The 25,972-nt window shown below is 41.1% G+C and overlaps 1 protein-coding gene across 1 annotated transcript in view; it reads left to right on the top strand.

Moving 5' to 3' along the window:
• Positions 1-25,972, top strand: part of MYOM1 (myomesin 1) — a 120,440-nt gene that overhangs the window by 18,441 nt on the left and 76,027 nt on the right. Inside the window, exons 2-3 of the mRNA XM_080381367.1 lie at positions 18,876-21,783; positions 25,292-25,780. Coding sequence (XP_080237493.1) covers positions 25,353-25,780 — 428 coding nt within the window. The 5' untranslated portion in view covers positions 18,876-21,783; positions 25,292-25,352. The remainder of the gene's footprint in view (positions 1-18,875; positions 21,784-25,291; positions 25,781-25,972) is intronic.

Raw genomic sequence — 25,972 nt, 5'->3', positions numbered from 1 at the left:
CGGATGAAACTCATGGCTGTTCTGAACCACTTTTTTCAATCTTTTTTACTTATGCTTCTAGACTCCAGTACTTCTACTGCTGAAGTCAGTGGTAAAATGGACATGTAATTTAGCAGAGTTAGCTTTGGTAAGAGCAGGAATGGGGATCTTTATCTTAGAGGTATTTTTATCCAACAATGAAATAAATAATACTAAACCCCAATGTTTTCTAATTTTTCTTTCAAAAATTAATGCAATACTAACTCAATGATTTATAGGTATGTTTATTTTATGACCTATTCTAAAATAATTTGTTAGCTTACCCAAAATTGGAATAATGAAACGTGCAAATAAAAGAACAATCAAAGGCAAAAATGTGAATAAAGAATATGTAGGAGGACCTGTCAGAATAAGCTTTTGTATCTGGGATCTGCGTTGGAAGTGTCTGGATATGAGTAGCTGCCACGTTTAATATTTAACATAATGAGTAATACTTAATATATTGACTAACCACAGAGGACTTCAGCCTATACTCTAAATTATCATAGCTTAATGCCCATTGACCTTTTGCAAGATTTTTTTTTTCCTGAATAATTTTTTAATGGGAAAAGGTGTGCAAACTTTTATATTGTGAGGTAGATAGGAATTTAGAGACTCAGTAGATTTCAGGCATCTTTAAGAAATACAGATGCCAGTAATATTGATTTATGAAGAGCACTCCTGTTTCCAGAAAAAAACAATTAACCAGTTATAAAACAAACATTATTTGTTTGTAACGTTTTTCTTCATTAGTTTTCATTAAATTTCCTTAGACAGTATAAAAGCATAATGAGTTCCGCTTTACAGATGGTGAAAACAAAGCACAGGTGGGCTAGACAACCCAAACAAACATACATAAATACTGAAGATGTGGTAGGGAATGTAAAAGGATTTTCATTAAGGTAAATAGTTTCAGGGTCTGTCTTCAATGGGTTTTGGAAGCTTGCACACTTCCAAAATTCCTATGAGGTTCCAGTCTTTGGACACATAAATAACTTTAGAATATACCTTAAAGTGACTTACTTGCTACTTTCTCAGAGGCCAGAGGTCCATAAAGGAGGAAGTTTGCCAAGGCTGCTTTTAAACTCAGTCTTGAATATATGCTAGACTTAGGTTAATCCTTCTGGGTTGGAGTCTCTTTTGAATGCATGAATAGTCACATTGAAGTAAATACAGTATTAATGGAGCAGCCAGGCTCCTCTCTTGGCTAGCAGGCAATCTGCCTGGGAACTTCTCTGCTTGTTTGGGAAGGGTCTGCCTTCTTGGGCTTGCTTGGTCATTGGATTTTGCATCTTCCATGTCTTTTCACGCTCCACCATTATAAGGCTCTCCCCTGCTGCTTTCTATACACTGTTTGGGAACTTTTTCTCACTCTCAATAATACCTTACTCTGTATGTCAATCAGTATTTTCCACATACATGCCATACAATTTTGCTCCATGGAAACAACTGTATTGCAGTCCAGGCTGGCAATGGCAGCCTAAAATGAATTATATGAAATTACCAAGAAGAGTCTGTGGCCAGCAAAATCCTGGACACATGGAAGTGAAGGGCCAGGATGTCACACCTCTTCATCAGTGTGTCTTCTCTGTGAGGATGCATTTTACTGGGAGAAGCATACTTCAGGGAACTGCATAATTTAATGAAGCTCACGCTTCATAAAAATCCCCAAACAACTCAGTAGGACCTAGGGCATTCAAAGAAACAAAATCAGAGCACTGTCCTCAAGTAGATGATTTACCTACTCTAACCATACTTCAAATTTAGCAATTTGTTTAATGCTTTTCATATGTTTTATTTTCTTTGTCTAGAAATGAAACAACTACCAAAGTGGTTAAATAATAGCAGTAATATAACAGAATATAATCATACATTATAGTATAATATCAAAATATAGTAATAACAACAACAGTAATAAAAAATTATTACATTTAAAACAAAGGTCAGAATATATTTTGATATTCAATTATGTAAACAATAGTATAGTCAGACTATTAAAAAAAAACAACAAGGAAGCCGGACTATAGTTACACTCTGGGAAAGTGTAACTATAGTTACAGTCAGGAAAGAAGGAACATGCTTTGACTTGTTACCAGCTCCAGCAATCAACACACATCTTCCATACTACAGCGAATAATATGAGTTTACTTAAACAGTGCAACTCCAGCTGATACCAGCCTGTGGAAGGTGGGTGCCACATGGCAGGCCTGGTGGTGCTGTTCCTGGGGCACTGCTAGCATGGGAGCACGGCCCTGCACCTCAGTGACCAGTGAAGGTATGCCTGTGGGGAAAGCAGGGATGCTGCAGCTTGCTCACTCTGCAAGTCGAGCCTTACTGTCCATTTGCTTCTTGCACAACACAGATGTACTGCTCACAGTTGAAGAAATACTTTGAAAATGCAAAGTGATGTCAATACACCTAAGAATGAACCAAACAAAAGCACTAAGTCAAGCTGCCATCCTCCAGCGCCATGAGGCCGTAGGTGACAGCATGTGAAAGAAAGAGAAATGACCAAAGTGTCTGAAGTGTTAAAAAAGAGCACTTTGGTGGACTGTCTATACTGTGTCTATGTACTGAGTTAGTCCTCTGATATTGCTGAAGAGCAAATAACTGCAAATTAATGAATAAAAATACAGTTACCTTTGATTACGGTATGCTGGATGACATCAGATCTGATATTCAACCTTCTTGCTCTTTCCAGAGACTTCTGTCTGCAGTCGATCACATAAGCTATGTTACTTTTTTTGAGCCATGATCAGTACTACAGGAACGTTTTGAGTTTGAACAACTCTGTAATGTTGTTTTCTTTTTAATCTTGCAAATGGATCTCTCTCTCTTATATCTACTGTTGCATTATGTGTGAAGCAGGTTTGTCTTCCCATTTTGGGACAAAACCTGGTTCCAATGTTGAGTGCAAGGAGTCAGGCCACACCCTGGACATTGAGAGCACTGGAAGTAATAGTGGCCCGTCCATCCTCTACACCCATTCTGCTCTGTGACCACTTCTGTCACATCTTAGTTCTCTGTGGGCAGGTTACGGAGGCTGCACAGCAGTCAGGGGTGCACAGACTCGATGCGGATGCTGTGTGAACAGGTTAGGTTTGGGAGCAGCACAGCCACATTCCTGCAGTGTCGACTGTGTGGAGTCCCAGGCCTCCCTGGTTGGCGGGTGAGACATCCCTGCTCTCCATAGCAGCATTCCTTTATTCGTTAAGCCCCTGTTGTAATCCTCATCCTGTAATTTATATATGACTTGTACTAGAAATGTTTTATTTTTTCCAGGTTATTTCTTTCCCGATTGCTGTGGATGTTGACTGTACTACATTTAAGACTAAATAGCACTTACAACTGTGCCTTGCTCCAGGAGGAAGGTGCCTGTTTTATTTACAGCAGGGGCCTGCTACCTTTCCGTGCTGTCCTTACAAACGCTGGGACAGAGAGGCTGCACGCCCGAGGCAGCACAGCGGTACGTACACGGTGGATCAGGCCCGAGAGCCCATACTCCTGCAGCTCCCCTCTCGCCCCGGTGCCAGACACCCGCTCGGCGGTCCTGCTGCTGCTGCCGCCCGGCCCTGGGGGGCTGAGGGTGCTTTGCCCACCCTGATGCCCGATTCCCACCTTGAGCTGGGCGCGCTGGCACCGCTGCGACCGCCCGCCCGGGGAAAGCGCCGCGGGCAGCTCCCGTACCGGTTGCCACCAGCAGGGGGCGCTCCTCAGTTGGGTGGGCACCCAGGGCGGGGCGAGGCCCGGGACCGCCACGGGCGGGGAAGGCGCTGTAAAAAGCCATTAAGCGGATTTTGGGCTAAATCCTACTGTGGCTTGGAAAAGGAAGGGGAAAGACACTACACGTGCCGCGGCCTCCGGGGTGACACTTGGGGTGCTTCTGAGCTCCTCAAATGCCTGTAGCAAGCGTCTGCCTGCCTCTACAGAGAAAAATCGCTGGATGTTTTACAAAGCGAGGGCCTGCCTTGCTGTAATAGTCCCTCTCTGCTCTGCTTCAGTGCTGTTAATTGCTTTTCCCCAAATCGTCAGAAACTTACAGATGTGTCTCCAAGCTCTGGTTGCTTCAGAAGCTTTCCTGAGAGCTGGATTTATCACAGCTGTTAAAGCTGTGTGAAAGCTGACATCACAGTTTCACCTGTTACGAAACCCCGAGCAGTATCTCTGGTTTTGATATAGGCTGGGAATCAGTGTGTTCATTTTATGAAAAGCTCAAATATTTTTTTTTTCCTGGGATGGAAAGCATTTTGTTTTATGGCATTGCAATCAAAGTCACAAATGCAATAACAGGTACAACATCATAGTAATCAATAACACCTACGGTAAATATGTTTTCTTTTGTATAACAAATTCAGTCTTCTTGTTTTCAGCAGAGGTACCTGTGTGAGTGTAATGAGCCAGAGCTGACCTACTGCTTAGATGAGGTTTGCAGTCTTCTGAATCTGGATTGAATTTAGAACAGGCCAGAAGGAAATTTTGAATAAATCTGGCTTGACTAAAATATCTAAGTGCTTGGAAAGTATATGAAAACAAATATTCTAGAGCAGACCAAGAGCTGGAAAAAGTGAGGTTTGGGATGAATTTCATTCAAACCTGAGAGCCAATGGAGAACTCATAATTTATGAACCCTTTTCAGTGAGAACTGATGAAATGAGCCCATGGACAGCAGTGGACAAACAAACAAATTACAATGAAAAAATGAGCAAATGAACACAGCAAATTAAACCCAGCTTGACAAAGCTCTAGGTACACCTTCCTTCTCTAGCCATGCTTCCTAGTTCAAGTCTGCCTGGATAGCTCACAGGAACATGTTAGCTTTGATGTTAGGACATGTTCTCTCCCTTGTGTAGCATAGGAAAAATAATAATGACTTAATGAGGTCTGTGAAAAATTGGCAAGAGACATAAATGCTTTTAAAATAAAATATTCTGAGCTTTTCTTGTATGCAAGCCTATCCTACTGAACATTATCTGGATGTTCTGCTTGTACCCAGGACTCCACTGGCTCCTTGTTGCCAGCTATGGAAAGACATTTTTTTCTGTTGATGAGCTGGGAAGATGTCTCAAAAGCCCTTGTTTAGAGAGCCAGCTTTTGTGCTTTTTAAATGGAAATCTCACTTAAAAAAAAAAAAAAAAGTATTACGTCTCTGGCCTTTTTATGCATGAAAGCAGCCTTGAGACCAGAAAACAGATGATAAGGTGAAAAGGCATGTGTAACTTGACTCAACTTCTCCAACTAAAAGTGGGGATAAAGGAAAGCATAATCATTTTCCAGACACTCCACCCTAAACTGTAATCTGACCCACGGCTCTGGAGCGATAATAGTGAACAGGAGCTGATTGCAAATGGTAGGCAGAATAAAAAAAACCAACCTGTTTTGAAGTCCATCTAGTTACTCACATTTTAAAGGTAGTCTTCTTGTGAGTGTCTTGAACAGCTGTTGACAGATCATGCTCCCCCAGGACTGCACCCCAAAAAGGCTTCCTTTGGGTGTGTGAGAGACATGATAAAAATCCTTTTTCCCCTTTTCCTCCCCTTGTACTGATTTCAAAGAAGAAAAAAGGAAAAGTTCTCACTTTTCCAACTGGAAGTTTTGAAGCCCTTGTCTGGTCCTTTTCCCACCAGGTTCCACTCACCCAGCCCTCGCTGCTCTCTCTTGAGCAGCTGCAGGGAGCAACAAGTGACTCTGGCTTCCTTGCTGCAGGTTGGGTTCCTGCACCCTCCCAGCAAGGCATCCCTCTGCTAGGGCAGCCAGCACATGCACAAGACCAGACACTGCTCATTTGAGATTTGCCAGCAGGCAGACTTTTTCATTAGCAACCCAGCAGCAAAAAAAATTAATTGCTCCACCAGGTGTATTTGGAGCTCATCATCAGCTGTTATTAACCCTCTAGGAGTCATTATGCAGCTGCACTTGCTCATGAGTCTCTGCTGAAGTTAGCAGAGGGAAGGGACACATTCCCTCCGTATTCACTCTACCAGCTACTGTAACAGTCCCTAGAGAGCTATAATGAAAGAGTAAAATTGTATGTAGATGGAGGAGGGTAAGCAGAGAATCAGCCCGCATCAGGAAACCACTAATACCTTTAGCAGGGCTGTTCTCAGATGTGCCCTGTGCTTTGAGCTGGATGCTGAGGATTCAGCTGTCTGCCCACAATTGCTGTCGGAGCAGCACACACCCTTCCGCTCTGAAACCCCAAGCACAGGACTTTTTTTGTTGATGGGAAGTGTGAAGTCCTGTGATACACTTATTAACTTTTTTTCTGTAGGCAAAATGACAGAAATCTGATATCAGATGAAATATATTCATTCTGTATTTTATTTTAATGACACTTACCAACCTGCAGAAGTAATGATAAATAAATGTATTAAAAATTTCAAGGTGTGTCTGGATAGCTTGGTGGAAACTTTCTTCATCATATATAGACAAACACAAGAAAATACTGGCAAAAATATTTAATAATAATGTTTCTGGTCCCAAAATATTGCTATTTCCCCCCAGTGTGGATTAGTTGCAAAGATTTTTCCCCAAATCCCATCAGAATCTGAAACTTTCACAAAGTTCAGCCTCTGCAAGTTAAGTAATCTAAAACTTTAATTCATAAAACCACAGAATATAAAAATAGGCTTGAACTATTCAGTTTGATCTCTCCCTGGTAGCTAACTTTAATTTTCTTTGGCCTTTGGCCAGAGCTAAAGTGATGTTTAAATAAATCTTTCTTGTAACAGCAAATACAGTAACTGGCTAAACTTCAAAGAACTGCCAGGAGGTGATAAATGGTCAACAGATGGGCTCAAATTTGGACCATCTTATAGAAAATAAGACACATCTAGTGGACAAATGCTTCCCCTCTGTTCCTGCATGTGACTATAAATAGTAAACAAAGATACACCCTGTATTTTCTGCTGTGCATATTTAGTTCTTGGGTTGGTATCAGCTTTACAACACAGTGAATCAACTCCAGGCTCCACACTCTTCTAACTTTATCTAACAACTTCAAGTGTTGTGGGGCTGTATCACTGTTCTAATTATTCCTACAAAGATTATGCCGTTATCTATAGGAATGTTTCTAATTAATCCGAGGAGTGTGTGTATATAGAGATAATTCTAGAGGCTATCTCCCTTCCACTGTTTTTCTCTTGATAGATATAGAGATTTGGAGCCGTGTCCATTGGGGTTACCAGTGTGATGGGCCATGCAGAGTGGCATCTCTTGTGATAAAGAGATTGTGTTGCAATTATGCTAGTAGGCATTATAGAATCATGTAATGTGTGCGTCTATCCATAAAGAGTTCAGCCCTCTGTGTGTAGTTCTCTGGATTACTCATCTAGCCCATTTTAATACACAGGGGATGAGTGCTGGAGGAACCATTATTATAAGCAGTTCAGAAGCAAAATTCCTAGGCAAAAGACTTTCCCGCCCCATTGCCAGCTCACTACCAGCAACAGTAAGATCAAGTAGTAAGACCATATGCTGACAAAGTTTTTTATAATACTTTTATCAGAACAATTCAGAGACTCACAGGAAGATAAAACCCATGATGTCAGTATCTCTCTAGCTTCTTGAACTGGAAACAGCTAATGTTAATCACAGAAGAAGTGTATATGAGGACACTAGAACTAAAAACATTTTGTGACAAAAATGCAGAATTATTAATGCCAGATCCCAGACAGGTTTCAAATGGCTGCCATGCTGCCCATGTAGCACCTTTACTAGGTGAGCAGGAGAAACCCAGGCAAAGCAAGAAGGTCACCAACCTTCCAGCTGTTGCAGAGAATTAGGTGGCAACACCTTCCTTGGCCAGTGAAGTTAGTACTGGCACTTAGTAGGGGTAGTACCTGCTGTACTGAACAAGCTCTCAGAGGAATCTTTTTCAGAATAAGACATAGCTATGCAGCAGCAAAGTGATTGTGACTTAAAAGCTTTAAATACCAAATAGTTTGCAAATGTACTTTGGAAATAGATCTCCATTTAGTTGGGCTACAGAGAAAGGAGAGAAGAAAGAAAGGAAAATTTACAAAGTCATTTATGTAGCAGGATTTTAATGTTTGCAAATTTGACTTAGATAACTGGAGTTTGAAATACATTTCCACCACTACATTCTCTGGTCAGTCTTGCACATATTTGGTTCTTATGTCATATCTCCTTGTTGCCTGCCACCTCCATGTGCAGGCTGAAAAAGCAGAGATCACAGAGCAGAAAAGGCAGGGAGAAGATAACCCCTCTGTGCCCAGATCCTACTGGTGCCATTCCCTGAGACTGCATTCAGATGTCAGCCCTACATCTGCCTGCCCAGGTTGTGATAATGGTGAATGAATCTTTAGTTTCCCATGAACTCTAAGTCCACTGTTATTAAAAGCTGGTTGTTAATTAAGTGTACATGCAGCTCACCCAGTGAACACTGTTCACAAACTCCCTGAATATTACAGCTTGTATAGTAATGCCCTAGTGTATAGTCTTTATTCCTTGAAGTATTTTGGGATTCTTAAGAGGTGTCTTTCCCAGGTAATTGCTTCTCCTAAGTAAAATTATTTGAATTCCAAACCCAATTTGACATTACAAGCTTGTTTTAAGAACTTGTGCTGAGAAGGGACTGGAACTAAAGAGCTTTGTGAATTGTATAGCCAGTTTCTGTTTGCTCATTACTTCAGAGTTATTTTCAGTGAAATAATGCTATGCTTGTATCTGACACTTGGAAAGAAGAACTAAAAAACAAATAAGGCATTGCTGCATTCGCTAGAGATTGTGAATACCAATATTGCTTTCAGCAGTTTTCACTGATCTATGCAAATAAGTGTGTGGTTGATTAGCTAGTCTGAGTTTACATTCAGAATACTGATCTATTAGTTATACACATAATTCGGAGATGCAGTGCTCTGAAAATCAATGTTGTTCAGCAATTTGAGTGAGCAGATTAAATTTTTAAAATGCCTATGATTGCCACAGCTCCATGTTCTCACAGCTTGCAATACAGGTACAGCTCAGTGCTTTCAGTGTTGTGTAAGGTAAGTACAGACTGCTTGCCTCTGACATTGATGACTGTTACTGGTGGCTTTCCCTTGCCATTGTCTGGCATGAAGAAGTTAATCTTCCTTCATACAGGACATTAAGCTCCTGAAGCCACTTCAGCTTCTGTGCATTGGTATGCAGCTCTTTCAGAACCTATGGAAAAGTTATTTCCTTCTTCTCAGGTCCACATCCTTTATCTGAACATGCAGCTTAAGACCTAACCATGTTTCTGGACATCATATGCTTGTTAATATTAAATGTTTGTAACTCTGTGAGCCGTCCTGACAACGTAGCGGAGAGGCAGCACTAACCCTTCCTTGAACTATGTTCAGGGATCATCCAGATGTCACAGTTTGCCTTCTTAGGAAAAACCTCCCCTCTGGTGATAGAGCCAACTGATGGTAGGGAAACCTGTTCTCCTGAGAGACTTTCACCAGCTGCATCCCTTCAAATGCTCCCAGCCCAATGACTGGAGCTCTGCCACTGATTTTCCAGGTAAGGCAAAGTTTGGAAAGCATGAGATGGGGATATAGGATGGGAGATGGAAAACTGGGCAAGTAGGTTGCAATATAGAAATACCCTTTAAATCTTTAGAGCCTGTCACTGTCAGAAGTCATCCTTTGGACTTAAGGAAAGCTTTACAACCATAGTTAAGACATTGGAAATGTACAACGGAGCAAAACTACTTGGCTTTGTGCCATTGATGGACTACGGTTCTGGGGCTGACTTTGATCCTAACAGATCTGAACCAGTAACAAGAATAGTAAAATACAACACTGTTTAAACTGTGGAGAGTTTTAAAACAAATCTGTCATCAGACCTCCATGTGGTCTGTGGTTATTGTTCTGCAACTTTTAGAGTACCGGCAACCTGTGTGCATTGCAATTGTCTGGAGGTGTTCAAACACTAGTCTGTAGAGCCAGAAAAGTCACAGTTTTTTAAGAACATCAACAAAGACTCAAACTATGATTCTGGAGGGGAAGCCCCAGATTTGTGAGGATCTATGGATGATGCTTCTGTCTCTCAGCTGTTAGAATATTCAAGGGCTAGAACACACTGCTTAGGAAGGTTGCACAGTCTCCTTTGCTGGAGGTTTTCAAGATACAGCTCAGAAAAGCTGTGGGCAATCTCACAGATGAATCTCACAGCTGACCCTGCTTTGGGCTGGAGCAGGGGTCCTCACACTTTTTAACCAGGGGTCCGGCGCGCGGATGAAGTGGCAGGCAGTCATCTACGGCTGCTTGGTTTCCCCCCCCAACCCCTGGCGGGGGGGGGGACGGGGGGGGACGACAGGGTGGCAGGGGGTTCTGTAAATACCAGGGGCTGGATTGAGGACCCTGGGGGGTTGTATCTGGTCTGTGGGCTGTAGTTTGAGGACCCCTGGGCTGGAGGTTCAACAAGAGACCACCCAGGTCCCTTCAAACCTGAATTGTTTTGTGATTCTGTGGTTCTCATTGTAGATCCAAATTGCCTTTCAGATGCGCTTTACTGTATGCTGATAGTCAACCAATTACTAAAAATTATTAGCTGGACTAACAGTATGGTACCCTGAGATGGAAAACAGTATGCAAATTTCTACAAACATAGGGCTAATTATGTCAAATAGACAGATGATAGTAAAATAATAGGACACTTGTCCTCTGTCTAGCACCAACAATCCTATCTTACAAAAATATATGAGCAATTTCTGAAGTCCTTCACTTACACATAGGCTTAATTTTTTCCAAGATGGATTTTCTCTGCTTAAGATCAGTAATGACTTTCTTGGCAACTGAATATTGTTCCAAGTGTGTAAATGCAGTCGAATAAAAGTAATAAACACTCTTTGGTTTTACTGCAGACATGTAAACCAATCAGAGTAGCTTAAAAGGCTGGTCTTATACTGCTGCACACAGTTCAGACTTGCTAGAGAGAAGTGTGATTGTAAACCACAAATGAAGTAGAGCTAGATTTAGGAATTCTGCGGTGGTGCATTGTTTTAAGTAGTAATTCTGTATGGTGTAAGGAAAATTCAGAAATCAGCGTATTGTACAGTCAAACGATACTAAGATCCTGCGAAGACCAAAACACTGATGGGAAAGAGGAAAATGAGAAAAAAAGTAAAGGAAGAGCACAGAATAACAAGTCAGAAAGTTCTATAAAAGAGAAGAAATATGAACCAAAGTCTTCTGATTCTTATGCCATGGGTAGCATGCAGAGATGATGGTTACACACTGGGAAAATTTCCCTGATTCCTATGGTTTGGTAAAGGGAGCAGTACCAAATTACCCATCTGGCCATCAAAATGGGGATGTTTTGCCACAGATATTGGGTGAGTCTTTTTCTTGGAAACCAGAAAAGAATGAGAAGTTAATCACATTATAAAGGTTCATTTTTTATCTGGTACCCAGATGAAAAATCTGGTACTCAGCCTACTAGCAATGCTTGACAGTTACTCATCTGTGAGAGCCTCCAGCAGGATTTCTCCAGCTCATGTTTACCTAGTACTTCAGAAGAGCCAGTGGCTGCAAGAACAGGACCCACAGGCATGGAGAAAACCATAGAATCACAGAATGGTTTGGGTTGGAAGGGACCTTAATGATCATCTAGTTCCAACCCCTCTGCCATGGGCAGGGACACCTTCCACTAGACCAGGTTGCTCAAAGCCCCATCCAGCCTGGCCTTGAACACTTCCAGGGATGGGGCATCCACAGCTTCTCTGGGCAACCTGGTCCAGTGTCTCATCACCCTCACAGTGAATGAGTTTTTCCTTTTGCAAACCATTATATTGCAGCTGGGTTTCTGTTAAGATTCCACATTAAATTATTTTCTTTGTCTGATAAACTGATCTTTGATGGTTTTGAATAAAGGACTAGTTAAAATAAAAATTATTTAAAATAAATTTAATTTATATTTGCAGTCTTCCTGCCTGTTTTTTAATATGGTAAGAAAATTATTATTTATGGGCCAACACTCAGAATTTTTTAATGTAAAAATTCTTAATATGGGTAAAAAACCCACCAACTGTTCTTTCAAACAGAAGGGGTCCAATTTAAAACATATAGGGAATTCCAGTTTAGCTGAGACAGCCATGATAGGTACTACATGGAAAAGTTTTGACACAAGAAAATAAGAACTGATGAAAAAATCCAGCCTTACAGATAAAAGTTAAATGAAGTAATATTTAAAATATGAAATAACTGGGAGATGTGAGATGCAATATCTTCAATCTAAAATGGTGATTTTTTTTTTTGAGAGCACATCGGCATGTGGAAGATTTTTGACAAATGACATCACATAGGAAGCTTGAATCTTGTACCTCTCCAGCTCCTACAGCTCTGCTCTGACTTATGCAAAGCAACAGTAATCATCATCAGAGTCAGGGAAGAAAGAGAGCAAGAGAATGTTTCCCCCTATCAATTTGCATATTCTGAAATAATTTCTATTACATATGCCTGTCAGATTCACAAGCACATATAAAATCTCTGTACAGTTTCCATGCAGAGATTGAACAGTGCCAAAGCATGGAAGAGGTTCAAAGTAGCTGGTGTGAAACAGTACAAAGATTTTTAATGGAAAGCTTTTTAGCTCATTTGGACAATGTTTTGTTTTCAACATCCATTTAAAATGACTGAAGCACCAAATGAAAAATACCGTAATGAGAAACTGAGTACGCAGCGTGGGCCAGGCTGTACACTCAACAGTGCTACAGCCTGTGCTTTGCACCACAAAAATGGTCCATACATCATTTGTTTATGCCATATTACATCATATCTCAGTCTTTTCAGACCTTATTTAAGGTCTCAGAAATTGAGCTCCTGGGATACTATTTACCTGTTTGACAGCATGTAGAATGGTAACTTTATATTTCTAAGGCCAAATAAAACATGCCAAATATGGTTTAATATTTTGTCTCAAGTGGTGACATGCAACATCAGCGTGCAGAATGGTGTTTCAAAGTGAAAATATGTAGGTGAAAAGTAAACAAGAGTAGGGGGTTTATGAATGGCACAAGAAGAAGAATGAGGGAGCAGGTGATCAATGTGCATCCACATCCATGTAATGTGGACATGATGTGTACTGGGAGGAGTGGTTCAAAGTACAAACATAATCAGACACAAGGGCAGAATTAAGGCTGTATAAGCGCAGCCTTGATTTAATAGCACTCTATATGCTAGGTAAGTAATTTTCTTTCTTGTTTTCATTAGGAGGCAGGACTTTTTCATTACGCATGTTGTGATGTGCCTTATTGTATAACATCATCTGGGTTTTAACAGAGCCTTGGTGACCTCAGGCTCTTGTGCTGGAAAAAATAATTAATGATATGTCCACACAGCCATCATCTAGAGATACACCTGCGAGCACTTTAAACTAACTAGTTTATTTCAGCTAGCTGTATACCTGCAGCAATACCAAGTTCAGGGCTGACTGAAAAACTTACCCAAAACTGATTAGCTCAGTAATTAGCAGCTGAAAAAGTCCCATGCTGAGCTTCGTGTTGCCAAAGCTACACCATCACTGATGCTGGATTTAGTTAGTTAAATCTAGCATGGATAAATCTATACTCTGAGATAGCAGGAAGAAAAGATGTTCTACTTTCTAAGCCAGCTGCTTGTGTAGGCAGGGGAGGATATTTTAATAACTGAAACTCACCCCCTGCTTGGCCTTCCCCTGCCTGGTATGTTGCTTTTCATACCTCCTCTTCATTCCCCCACCTGCAGTCTCAGAGATTTCTTTCTCTGGCAGTGAACCTGTGGTCCCTTTTCCTCAGGAGCCATGTCAGCCAGTGGGGTTTGGGCACATCTGTTGCCCATATGGTCTGTGTCTCCCACTCAACACCACTGCAGCTTACATGGTGGAAATACCAAAAAGAGGTGTAAATGACACTTTCATTTTTCACTGGTGGCATACACAAGCACTGTATTTTGGAGGAGCAGTTCTGAAATTTAGTGTAGCTAAATGACTTGGAGGAGATGGGTTTGCCAAATTAGGATTCATATTTTGCCACTGCTGTTGTTTAACCTTACAGTGGCTTACAAGGCTTGCTTTGGGTATAAAGATGCTGAGTTGTGAATCCTAGTCATTAGAAACGAAGCAGTGGTCCTCTGCTTCTTTCCAGTCATTGTGCTGCCACCTTGTTGGAGTGTCCTGCTGAAGGAGATTTCAGAGGAAGGAGCAGGGATGTGCTAACAGGATATTGACAGCTTCTGGTAGAAAGCCAAGGACAAGATATATCGAGAAAAAGACAGATGGGAACTAGTAACTTTTGACAGCTTATAAAGCAACCAAATCCAAATTGATTTTCAGACAGTCAGTAAAGGTTGAGCTGTCATCTGTAGGACTACCGTTATACTGATTTCTGAAGTTTTACTACAAATAGCTATTACAAATCTTATTTTTTTTAATAAAGGACTTTGTTAAGCCACCTCAACTTCTCCTATAAGTCACATGAGTTATAAGATCATAAAATAACTGATAAACAACAAATGTTAAGGTGAAACATCCCCTTGGAAAGGATATTGCAAACCTGCCCACTGTGTGACTTCTTGCATCTTTTCCTGAGTCATCTAGCATGGACCACTATCAGTCAGGAAACTGGACCAGCCTTGCCCCCTACAAACTCATATATTCTCCAGCCTTTGAAGCATCTTACTTTAGCTGATGCTGGTCCCTTTTGTTGGGTCTCCAAACGTGAACTTGCTCAGAACTGTAGGAAACTTGTCCTGTAGCATGGATGGAGGAACAAACACCCATCACATAAAACCCAGAACTGATCCATTTCAAAGTTAAACACATTGCTTCCCTCATGGAATATGATTGCACTGCAGCTTGAAGCCACCAGCTATAGCAGATGTTTTAAGTGACTGGAAAAAACTACTCAAATAATTTGATTAACTGTCTTAATATTTATAAAAAATACTGGTAGGTTTGGTGGTTGTCTCAAAATAATTTGCTGCTGCAACTTCTGCTGTTGGTATTTGAGCTGTTTCATTTAAAGCTAAATCACACATGGCAAATAATCACCAGAATCGTCTCTGACTTGTGCCTTCACCCATCAGATCCTTCTAATCTCATTTCCTTCTTTTCTTCAGTGTACCTCCTTCTCTTCTTCAAATACTGAACTCCAGTCTGTTTTCCTCTCTTTGTCTTCCCCAGGTCTTTTTGCGTTACATCCCCAGCTTCTGGAAAAGTTTTTCATTCATAATTGATGTTTTGAATTTGATGGCTCTGTCTTGCAGGGAGTATTGAATAAAACAATCAGTTTGTAATTTTTTGATGCAAATTTTCCTCCAAACTTTGTTCAGCTTTATTATTATATTGGAAATAATTTCCAACTGTGGTAGTTAAACCCATTTTTTTTTTCTATTAAGATATTGCCACTATCTTTCCCTTAATGGAAACATTTGATTGATTCAAAAACATTTCATCAATCAATGTGAGGACAAGGAAAATTAAAGTTGTTATTGCCTACTGGGTGGTAAATTTGTGTTAGCTATGCCTGGATGATTGTGGTAATGATTATTGCAATACTTGAGGCAATTGCTTCATATTATTGCAATAGTGGCTTTAATTTGAGTGGGATGATATCTGCAGTTTATTTTCTTTGTAATGGAATAGTGCAGTTAAACAGACTTTTGGTAACAGGAAAGAGGAAGACAATTAATATAAAGTCACTGTTTAAGTGTCTGGGCTCCCTGGGGGCCATGGGGGCTGCTCGTGGGGGTACATCAGGGCATGTCCTGGCAGCCAGTGCCTGTCCCACCACCCCAGTCAGGAGCAGGGCAGCTGGGGGACACCTGGGCAGCTCCAGCTCCAGGCACTGGACACCTCTGTTTGGCCAATATCCTGACCAAACTACTTAATTCATGTTTTGAAGTATATTATCTGCTTCTGAAAGCTGTGTAACTAAATGACAAGAGCTCAGATATTATGCCTCAGCCCAGTTTTCTGACTTTGGGTTATCTGCAGTTGGAGCAACTCTCTGGTCCTTCAGCAGTCTCGTGTCAAAGTGTTTTGGCCAGTCTTTCCAAGATGAAAACCTAAATAGAATAAGGGTAACAGAAATTATCCATCATCATTGGAATAAAGGTATGGAAGGACCTGTGGTGTTTAGAAAAGACTGACAGACACAGTATAGGACAAGATTTAACAATCATCTCTTTTGATAAGTAATTTTAAATGACAGGAGATACTATGGATTGAAAAACCATGTGAGTGCCAAAGGCACTTAAAGAAATAACAAGAAATTTCTGTTGGAATAGCTCTAGGAGTCTGCTATAGGCTCTCAGGGTGAGGTTTTAAAATGAAAAGAAACCTTTAAAATGTTACAAAGGAAAATAAATGCTGCCAGCAATGAACTTGTTATGGGACACTTGCAGTTCCAGAGACACACTGTGGAATAAATCATGTAGCCCATCTAGAGCAAAAAAAACCCCCAAAATCAGGAAGAACAGATCGAGTAACCTATTTTTTTATAACATGATAAATCATTTTCCAAACAATAGAAGTGCAACAGATTGAGTCCATCTGGATTCAATATCCTACCACCTGGAAAACTGTTAATTAAAATGGCAAATTTACGTAAGAGATGTAGGGCAGCCAAGCCCTACGCTAGCCCAATGGCTAGTCAAGCAATACCAGGTTTTGGTGAGAAGGGAAGAACTGGAGGAGAGATTTTAGTAGCAAAGGAACAGTCTTGGGAGTGGTATTTAATTTTTCTGCTGGTGGTCTTATTATCAAAAAATAGAAAGGTTCTAATGTAATTTGCTGACTACATAACATTGAGGGGCATCTGCCTGCAAAGAAGGATTAGAGTATTATATAGCAGTAAGGCTTAGAGTAATTGAGATGAAATTCAGTAGTACAGAGTGCAAGGTCATGAGATGTAAGTTGTTACTAGATTGCCTCAGCTGGAAGTGACTGGGGACTGAAGAGATCTGAAGACGTTAATCAGCCAGAACGACTGTAAGCTACCAATATAATGCGTGTGTGAAAAAGGCCAATGCAACTATAAAGTTTATCAGTTGAGTTTTTTTCAGCAGAGACAGAAATGTGTCACAGTATGAAGGTAACGGTCTCTAATGAAACTGCTTCTGGAGTACTGTATGTGGTTCAGGTCACCCCTGGTGCAGAAAGATAACTCCAAGCGGGACCAGGTACAGGTGGGCTTTGCTAAGTTTATGACAAATGTTTTTCCATCTTTGCCTGTCAGCAGGTAGAAGGAAGGAGCGTACAGTGAGGAAGCCGGGACCAGGGGTGGAGCTATGCTGTCGTCCTGACCAGCGACCTCTGTACAGGGGGGAGAGATCCACACAGCAGTTCACCCAAGCTTGCTCAGGCCTGTGCTGTGCTGTGCCAGGCTGTGCTGCAGGAACGGCACAGCCTTCGGGCTGCTGCACACATGCCTTAGCTGTGGGTTTAACTTTTCCAGCTGATTGCACCAAGGAGCCTGCAGGCAGCTCCCACACGGCACCAGCAATTACACCACCTGCATGGCCTCCCCTGTGTCCAGCAGTGCAGTGAGAAGTTCTCTTGTGAACATCCTTTCTGTTTGACAGTAGAATTGATAAATAGTTGTTTTCTTGTGAGAAAATCCCATAATAGCTGAAATGACTGAAATGGAGGATCCTTTTCTGACAGGGTCTGCATGGTGTGCTGCATATGGGTTGTGAGTCACAGAATCACAGAATGGTTGGTTTTGGAAGGGACTTCTGGAGATCATCTAGGCCTACCCCCACTAAAGCAGGTTCTCCTACAGCAGGTTGCACAGAATCTCATCCAGGCGGGTTTTGAATGTCTCCAGAGAAGGAGACTCCACAGCCTCTCTGGGCAGCCTGTGCCACTGCTCTGTCACCCTCAGGGTAAAGAAGTCCTTCCTCATATTCAGATGGAGCTGCCTGTGCTGCAGTTTGTGCCCGTTGCCCCTTGTTCTGTCGCTGGGCACCGCTGAAAAGAGCCTGGCCCCGTCCTCTTGACACTCACACATGGGATATTTGTGTGCATTGATAAGATCCCCTCTCGGTCTTCCCTTCTCCGGGCTGAACAGGCCCAGCTCTCCCAGCCTGTCCTCACACAGGAGATGCTCCAGTCCCCTCATCATCCCCTTCACAGCCCTCCGCTGGGCGCTCCCCAGCGGTTCCCTGTCTCTCCTGAACTGGGGAGCCCAGCACTGGACACAGCGCTCCAGGTGCGGCCTCAGCAGGGCAGAGCAGAGGGGCAGGATCACCTCCCTCCACCTGCTGGCCACGTTCCTCCCGATGCCCCCCAGGCCCCCATGGCACCCCCTTTGCTGAACTGCATTCGGTCCCCCCCGCCCAGCTCTCCAGCCTGCCCAGGCCTCGCTGAAGGGCAGCGCAGCCGCTGGGGTACCAGCCGCTCCTGCCAGGGCTGTGTCACCGCCAGCCTTGCTGAGGGCTCTGCCCCTTCACCCAGGGCGCTGGTGAGCCCGTTGGACAGGGCTGGGCCCAGCGCTGAGCCCTGGGGAACCCGCCAGCTACAGGCCTCCAGCTGGGCTCTGCGCTGCTGGTCACAGCCCCTGAGCTCTGCCATTCGGTCCTGTTTGATGCTACACTGCCCGGGGTTCCCAGCATATAAGGGTGTGTAAGATTATCTGTACTATTTTCTTCTTACAGCGTTGGCACTAATACATTACATTTTGACTAACACCTTCCAGTCTGAGTGCTTTTCTTACTGGGATAATGACAGACCAGCACCTCCCAATGCAAAACAAGCAGTAACGTTCAGCACTCGTAGTGAAAAACTTGCAACAGTGTTGGTTCATTTCATACCTGATTAATTTCCCCCTACCTCTGCATGTCAAAATAAGATCTGAGAAATCCCTTTCTTATTTAACCTTTGTTTTCATGCAGAGCAACAACGGGAGGGCTGGAATCACAGACTGGCAGTGCAGGAAGTGGCAACATCCTCCTCTTTCTGCAACCCAGCCGCCATGTCCGTGAGGAGGAACTCGCTGATCAGAACTACTGGAAACTTCAAATGAGATTTCTAGCCGTATCAAGGAGAAAGTGCACTTGGTCTTCCAGGTGTGAGGCCAGACTCTCAAACTGCAGCAGGCTGTTCCTAGTCAGTTCTGTTAGAAGTCTGACTCCATGCGAAATACACGAATGGAGAGTGATGCAGAGAATAAACAGAAAAACTGACTTTACCTGGGAATTAAGTTCTTCTCATGGGTGAAGGTAAGGGAACACAGATCTCCCTTGTCTTCAGTGGGTTATGAAGATGGCTAATTAGGGTATAATGGAGAATAGCACATCTTCCCAAAGTCATTTTTTTCTGGAGAAATACATCTTTTTTGGGACTCCATTCAATAATTTGACCCAAATTTGAAAATAAATTCCAGAAGACAACACACATACTCAAAAACTGTCCTCCAAAAACTTTTTTGCTAGTTTCATTTAGGAATCTAGTGAAAGAGATGGACTTGGATGCAGTGGAATTTGACTAATACCCACAGCTACAGGATGCTGTAGCTCTCAATACTTCAATGGACAAGTTATTTTTTCAGCTGTGTCAGGTTTTAAATTAATCTTCCAGCTTTCCCATTCAGAAAAACAAACCGGTCTCTGGCACTATGTAATTCTAATAAGCAGAAGACAGAACTAACATTTCCAAAGAGTTTCTCTCCCAGGACTGATGTGACTAAATACATGTAGTTACACAGTGCCTCAGGGATTCCGAGACTTACAGAGCTCCAAGTGGTTTGAAACATGTGCTTTGGTATTCAAATAAGAGTTAAGTGGTTTAAAATTATCTGTGGGTATTATCTCATTTTAAAGTCATATATAACTGTAAATTTAAGTGGCAAAGTAATGAAAGAACCCAAACAATTTTGCTGTCACACTCCACCTATCTCCATTTTATTTACAGAATAAACAGAGGCAGTACAGAATTTGAAAACTGTATTGGACTTGGTAGTGCCATTATACCCGGAAAAACACTGAAAATGTTGTTTAGATTTTTATATCCCACCTGCGATCTATACAAATTATATTGCAATGAAAGCAGAGAAACAAGATGTTTAATTGTTTTCATTTCTCTATATCTCTGAATTTTTAAAAAGCAATTTGCATGTGATTTAGTCTTTAAATGATCCACAGCAGATTAGGAGTCTGTAATAGAATCCAAGAGTCCATCCACTGAAGCCCCCATCTTCTCTAACATAAAAATGTATATTATAGCCCAGATTCTATAGGTCAGTGGCTCTGCCATTGGCACAGAATTCTGGGGGGCAGTAGAGGTTGTATTTGGGTTCCCATTTTTCGTTCTGTTGTTGCAATTTTGCACAGTTTCCTTAGCCAAGACACAGTTTCTATGACTGTACAACTTTTGTATGTGTACAAACACATACTTTGTGTGCTGAAGAGCAAAGACCAAAAGCCCATATGGTTAATGTAGTGGAGCAGTTCCTGGTGTGGGATATGAAGAGGCATGTGAACTTACTTCATGGTGAGGCATCAGGCATCAGTTAGCAGCTCCGCAGGAAACAAGTAGCTACTGGGGAGAATGAAGAGATTTCAGGTGGAATCAAGGCAGTGAGGTGAAGAAGAAGATACTGATGAACCACCGTACAGAAAAACCTGAGACCTGTTGGCCTCATCCTGACCTTCTGCTGGTGGTTCCACCCATAAGGGAGAAGACCTCAGCAGAGGAGTAAGATCTGAAAAGTCCTCAGTTTTGTTGCCTGGTGGGTGTGGTGGAAAGTGCTATAGCAGAACTGAGAGGGTTAATATTTCTGTCAATGCAAATGCACAAAAGAGAGTGGACTAATCACTTGTATTGAAAGTTAAATATACAGTGCAGAGCAAAATCTGTATTTACAACGAAGTCACAGTGTATTCCACCTATTAGACCTCAGATGATGGAAATTGTTGTGATGTAATATTCAGCTGCGCTGATTGTACATTTCTGTGCCAAAATGCTGTGACCAAAATGAAAGAAGACAAGCCCATTTAATTATACCTAGAGGTAACAGTGTTCAATTTAGAAACAAAAGGTTGGATCTTAGAGCTGCGTTATATATATATACTTAAATGCTTCATGAGGTCATGATTTTAATGTAGTATTTTATCTTAAATAAGATGATAAAGTAAAACTTTGTCAACAGAACAAAGTAAATTTTTAATGAATTTTAACATGTTGAATAGCTTTATAAAGTTTTGCTGCTAACTACTTCTCTAGATTGTTTGTCTTTTTGTTATTAAGCTGAAATATCTACATTACACACACTGTGGCTTGGCATGAAAAAAGAAAGAAAGGAACCCATAAAATATTCACATTCTTGTACCATGGCAGAGGTCAATATGGGGACTGATCTTCCCTCATTTCTGGTTCATGACACAATAAATATTTTTTTCTCTCCTAAATCTGATTTAACTAAGGAAAAAAAATCTTAGAAATAATTTTGAAACGAAATGCTGATTTTATATGGAATTTAGTGAAAATGCTTTAAGGGGAGAACTCAGTGTGAAGCTCCTGTCATCACGTCTTTGCACAGAGATAGCACAGGGTATCGGTGTCTCTCTCTCTCTCTCTCCCTCTTCGATGCTATATTTATCACCCTCCTGGCCATAAAAGGTCTGGACTGGGGCTCTGACATTCCACTGACTGCAGGCATTATTTTTGTTCTGGACCTTGAAGTCCAGTTCTTACCCCTCATCCTGACTACCTCTTTCTTTGCTGGCTTCATCATTGCTCTGTTTTTCTGCTATTACATCCACTTGAGAGCTATTCCATTTGCTGCCATTCATTTGGGCTCTGGTAAGTGTTCCTTTATGATTCTATGTGTTCAATTATTTTTAATCCGAATCTGTAATGACGAGGTGATAGTAGCTTCCTTTATTCTTCTCAGTTCAGCAGTTACTTGAAGGGACTTGGGGACGTGAACTGAAGACATTTGAGGGTTCCACTGTGAAACAAAGCAAAGTAGTGCAAAGGGTCACTTATTATTAATACAACTGTTTTTGCGTATTGTCCAGTAGTCTCAGATGAAGCATGGGTTACTGAGATACAGGAGGAATTTGTCATGTAACCTCCTTTGGGCTTAGAGAACGTATATATAATCTAAATATTTTCTAGTTGCACAGGATGTCTTGTGATTTGTAAAACCATTAGCTGAGCTGAAGGAAATGTTATCATATTTTTTCCTGCTTACAAGTTTCTGGTTTTCACCTATTTCACTATTTTCACTGATTGATGGAGTAGGTCTTTAAAGAATTACACAGACTGGCAAACAGTGCAAGAGATAATGCCAACAAAATCACTGTCTTTAATGTGTAGCCACGACCTATGAACAAGTACAGAACTGTTTGTCTCCTGAGTAGTCATTTTGAAAATTCAGTTCAACAGCTGCTAACATATAGCTCCAAACCCTGCGTATTCATCTAACTATGGCCACTAATATTTTTAGGCCAAGCTCTGCAGTTATGAAATGCTACACAGATCTTGAGAGGGAGTGTTGCCCTCACACTAAGGGGGGCTGATTAGTGGACACAAACTAAGTAGGTGCAGATAGCATGGATTTTATAAAATCTAAGAAATTGCCGTCAACCAGATAATCAGACAGTACTTCAAATAGGAGCAAGATCCTTAGAAGGTTCAGAGTTTCTTGTCATCTCCAATAGCATCAAACTACTATATCTGATCAGACTATTGTAACTAACTGATCCTGACCTGTGAGCAATGCTTGATGTGTCAGAGGAAATATAAAACATAACTCATAGTGTGATAAAATACCTATAAAAGAAGTTTCCTCTTATATGACATCAGTATTGGCCTTTGATTTGAACCATGAGAGCTGACTCAGTGCTTAGCTCCCGCCTTACTGCCTTAGTTTTACCCCTGTCATAGACTCTTTCTCTTATTCCTGAGGACAGTGAGATCCAGACCTTTTATGTTTGGAAGAAAAAGGTTGCCTTTGTGAATTTTAACTATGCTGACTTTAAGTCCACTGCTTATTCTTTTGCTCTGGTAAGATGTGAATGAAATGCCTCATTTAACTTCTCCTTAATGGGCAACACATGCAGTGGTTATACTTGTGGATCATCTTCCTTACATTGAAGCCTGGAAGGTTCTGGGAACCCCTGAACAACAGGGCTAAACGGCTGTTAGCATTGTGGCTGTTGTATCTACAATGAAGCCAGCCAACACTACAAATAAAGCTGGTGAAGATGAAGGGAGACAACTGTAGTACTCTACAGAAGGAAAACAGGATGTTCTCATGTTCTTTCCCTTTCAGTGTGCAGGGGTCGATACTCATCTGTATGCCTTAACTTTGCTCAGCAGAGCTCACAATGGCTTGCAGACCCTTAACCTAGCTCTTCGAGCTGGGAGGGAAAGCAATGAAGAAAAACGGAGAAGAAATTTTCTGAAACTTGGGAAATTAAGAGGAACTACATAATACCTGAAGCTAACAAAATGAAAGAAATAATGACACAAAATATTGATAGGTATTAGAAACAAGGCTACTAGACAGAATAATTGCATTCTTCAGGCTTATGTGAAAAAATAGCCAGCAGGAGAAATAAGGGGATTGAAAAGGAACATAATTTTTTGCCATGGAGAACAATGAGCTACCACTTTCTCATTCCTCCCCCTTCCTCAGATAAAAATCAAGTAAATTCATAAATTGGTCTTCCTGAAGTCACAGTTTCACTGTGGTCAGGATATCAGCAATTTCTTTTTACATACTTAAAGACTTCTGAATGACTGGCTTTCTTTTTGGCTTTCTGCCAACAAGTGATCTGTTCTGTTATCACATAAAGAGCAGTTCCCTTGAGAGAGCCCTGAAATACAAGAAAGTTGAAACTTTTTTTTTTTCTCCATAATTTGCCTTAGTCAGGGTGAGTATCTGAGCAGTTACCAAAGAGAATAGTTTGCAGTTTGTTGACTCACTATCAGAACCAAATACTGAAGAAAAAGCCAAAGACTGAAACCTAGGAAGCATAAAAACCAGGGAAAAAAAAATCTTGATTTTCATGAAATCATGATTTACATTCCAGCTCAGTAAGTGCATTTTATGTCAAAACATCAGATTATTGTTCAACAACATGAACAAAACCAAAAGCAGAACAAGTCTCCTTTTGTTGTGATGGATAGTAAAAAAACCCCATCAACCACTTCTCACCATTATTTTTAGATCTTCTTTAAGTTCATCTAAACATTTCCCTACTGTAACTCATTTCTGTTCATAATCATGTGCCTTTCAGGAACAATCCTAGCTGTGTTGTAAGCCTAATCACCAGTGATAAGAGAAAGGTTATCATAGGGATTAGTAGAGGCAAGCTTGCACGTCAGAGGAGAATTCAGTTTTAATAACAGCAAAATAAAACAATAACAAAATAAAGAGTGAATTGCCAGCTTAAAAAAAAAATAAATAAACAAGGGAAATCCTTTCTGCACTCAACCCTCATCCGATTTTGAGGGAGGAACCACCTCTCACCTGATCAAATTTCCTACTATGAGTGACTGCAAGACAATCTGATGACTGTGCAAAGTAAAACTTAGATGGGACTGTCATCTGGAGGAAGTTTCTTGGCAATCTTGAACATGACATTCTAGATTAAAGAAAAAGGGTCATTTGGACTGAGGAGCATTACATTATTTTACTCATTGCATACAGATTGTATCCCTGATTAAACCAAAAGTACAATAAGCCATTTAAAATGGATCTCTGATATCACATACAAAATAATCAATGTAATGCACGTTTATAGAAAAAGTTACATCCTTCTCAATCTTAATTCACTTTTTAATTCACTGTTAAAATATTAAACTAAATATTAAATTCAATCTGACAACTGGATTACAGAAATGAATGAAATATACATAGATTTGTATTTCAGTTTATATAGCCTTGTTGGAATTCCTCATGCCTTTTTAAATAATTCATTACCTTATTCTCACTTTTGTAATTTAACAAAAGTATTTACACCATCCCTGAAGAAGCTGAACATATGCAATTTCATTAGTTCACAGTAATGAATGGAGAATCTGAGCATGCAAAATTTGAGGAGTAACAGGGAGACCAACTACAAATGAAACAGACACAATAGTGCAGGTTTTCTCTCATGATGAATGGCATATGACTATCTTGAAACTCAAATGTTAGAGTCTAACACACATCATAGAAAGATAACTCTAAATTCATTGCATTTTATTTTTGAAGTTTTAAGTTCTGTGTTAGTTTGTAGGAAGTTGTGTATTAATTGTATGCTAACTCAGAACTTCCTTTGACAGTAGTCCTTATGTTTGTTCTGTCCTTTTTCAGGCACTGTCCCGTTTATTTACATTCAGAAACATACCGTAAAAAACAAAATTAGAAGACACCCATGATGTCTTTACCTTTCTACCAAAGACACCATGAGCACTACGACCGTGCGTACCGCCATAAAGCACTGCAGTCCACTCTAAACCAGTACCAAAAGGAAACAAAAAGCAAATCTGCTGTCTATGCTCAAGGATCTACAGCTTACACTAGGGGCTCTGCTGCCTACCGCCATGCATCTGCAGCAGACTTCAGCCTTGCCTCTTCAGCAGCATATAGTCATGGCTCTTCAGCCTATGACCTTGAGTCAGCAGCCTACAGCTATGGATCTACAGCCTATGATCACTCTGCTGCACAAAGTAAAAGATCTGCTGCCTACAGTCTTGACTCTGAATCCCTCAGCCAGAGCTCAGCTGCCTACAGCCATGGATCTGAATCCATCAACAAGCTGGCTGCAGCCTACAGGCTGGGATCTGAAGCCTACAGTCTTGGGTAAGTACATCCGTCTTTGGAACAATATTCTGAAACAAAAATGTCCAACCACCTCCCACTGAAATCAATGGCAAAACTCTTCTCCTCCACAGAAATTGTCTCTGTAACTTGGTGTTAATGCATTTTCCAGGTGTGGTGTTTTCCTTTGGCTTTGGCAGTGGGAAGGACTGTGGCCAGCTTAGTTTGTTGGAC

This window comes from Falco punctatus (assembly GCF_963210335.1).
Source record: "Falco punctatus genome assembly, chromosome: 3".
Taxonomy (NCBI): Eukaryota; Metazoa; Chordata; class Aves; order Falconiformes; family Falconidae; genus Falco; species Falco punctatus.
The sequence above is the reverse complement of the archived record's forward strand: the minus strand, read 5'-3'. Positions and strand labels throughout refer to the sequence as shown.